Here is a 1,698-nt window from a genome sequence, read left to right as displayed (position 1 = left end):
CGTAGAAACTGCGGAGGGGAATTGGGAGCTCTGTAAACTGCAATTACTAAAAAGGACCGCCCAAAACAAGAAAGTTTTAACGCGAGGCTTTCATGCCTTTCAATTTGAGTTAGAAAAGAAGTGTCGATGCCATGTTTTACGAGTACGGCAACACCGCCTCCTCTGGTAGATCTGTCCCGACGGAACACCCGGTAAAGGGGAGGGAAAACATCTTCATCATCAATTCCTTCGTGCAGCCAAGTCTCTGTGATTACAACAATGTGTGGCTGATACCCTAGAATTATGGATTCAAGATGATCGCTTTTATTTACCACGCTGCGCGCATTTATGTTTAGAAGCCTGAGTTCCTTGATAAGCGGTGATGCGAGTCACTCTTTACTCTGCTCATTTCGTATCTTGATTCTGCAATTGTTGGCCTCATCCCACGCAAAAATCTGCCCGTCTATTTTTAGTTTATCATGCACCAGAATAGGCTTCTTGCCTTGATCCCTATCGATTTTTGTACTGTCCCATAAGAGTTTCCTTATTCTGAGCGTGTCACGCGAATAGTCATTTTGTACCGAATATTTGGTTCCTTTAAGCTTGCGGACATTCCGCATTACTTCTTGTTTTTCATTAAAGTCCTGGAAGAACAATATGACGGGTCGCTTTTTTCCAGCTTTGCCAATACGGTGGATTCTGGCGACTGAGTTGCATGTCACACCAAGCTTCTCTTGAAAAACCTCAGAAATAACTTTCTCCCTAAGGACAGATTCTGTTTCATCGCTGGCTTCATCTACCCCAAACACAACTAAGTTGGAACGCCTACTTCTGTCCTCCAAGTCAATAATTTTTTCCCGTAGGAAGGTGACTGTTCTTTCCAGGTTTTCTACACGGGTTGATTGGTCTTTTAATAGATCGAGCTGTTGGGTGAATTCGCAGAACATTTTTTCCATCTTCGCGTTATGCGCCCTTAATGCTGCCATTTCGTCTGTCAATTTTTGCTGTCCCAGAATCAGTTGCTTCAACATCTCTTGCGCGCTCATACTGTCAGAGTCTGTTTCGGGGCCAGGATTCAGTTCGACGTCACCACACAACATCAACTCGCACATTAGATATACATCACATGCGATACGAATGCACTGCTGGGGGCAAGGCAGAACCAGGATACCACGACAATCACTTTTAAATGTACAATAATAGGCACCAACCTGGGTTAGACAAAGGAACGGTGCGTAAGGCCACATGCCGCTGCCTGGTCTGCCGAGCCCACTGAAGTGAAATTCTTGCGGTCGGCTATTTAAAGGGATGTCCGGTGAGGTCACATGCTGATGCGGCGGCGCTGTAGGCGTGACGTACGTTGCCAGATTCATGACGTCATCAGGCTCTTGATGAAAGTTGTGCTGATAGTCCGCTCCGGCATGACCAAGCAGGAATACCTGGGTTAGACAAAGGAACGGTGCGTAAGGCCACATGCCGCTGCCTGGTCTGCCGAGCCCACTGAAGTGAAATTCTTGCGGTCGGCTATTTAAAGGGATGTCCGGTGAGGTCACATGCTGATGCGGCGGCGCTGTAGGCGTGACGTACGTTGCCAGATTCATGACGTCATCAGGCTCTTGATGAAAGTTGTGCTGATAGTCCGCTCCGGCATGACCAAGCAGGAATACCTGGGTTAGACAAAGGAACGGTGCGTAAGGCCACATGCCGCTGCCTGGTCTG

At 47.6% G+C, this 1,698-nt stretch overlaps 1 protein-coding gene across 1 annotated transcript; it reads right to left on the bottom strand.

Annotated features, from left to right (window-relative positions):
• Positions 1-368: 368 nt before the first annotated feature.
• On the bottom strand, positions 369-1,079 carry LOC144105153 (uncharacterized). Its single transcript, XM_077638320.1, has one exon. It carries the CDS (start codon positions 1,077-1,079, stop codon positions 369-371), a length of 711 nt encoding a protein of 236 aa, XP_077494446.1.
• Positions 1,080-1,698: the final 619 nt, after the last annotated feature.

Source organism: Amblyomma americanum, chromosome 9 (assembly GCF_052857255.1).
Source record: "Amblyomma americanum isolate KBUSLIRL-KWMA chromosome 9, ASM5285725v1, whole genome shotgun sequence".
NCBI lineage: Eukaryota > Metazoa > Arthropoda > Arachnida > Ixodida > Ixodidae > Amblyomma > Amblyomma americanum.
Note: the sequence above shows the minus strand (reverse complement) of the source record. Positions and strands in the feature narration are given on the sequence as shown.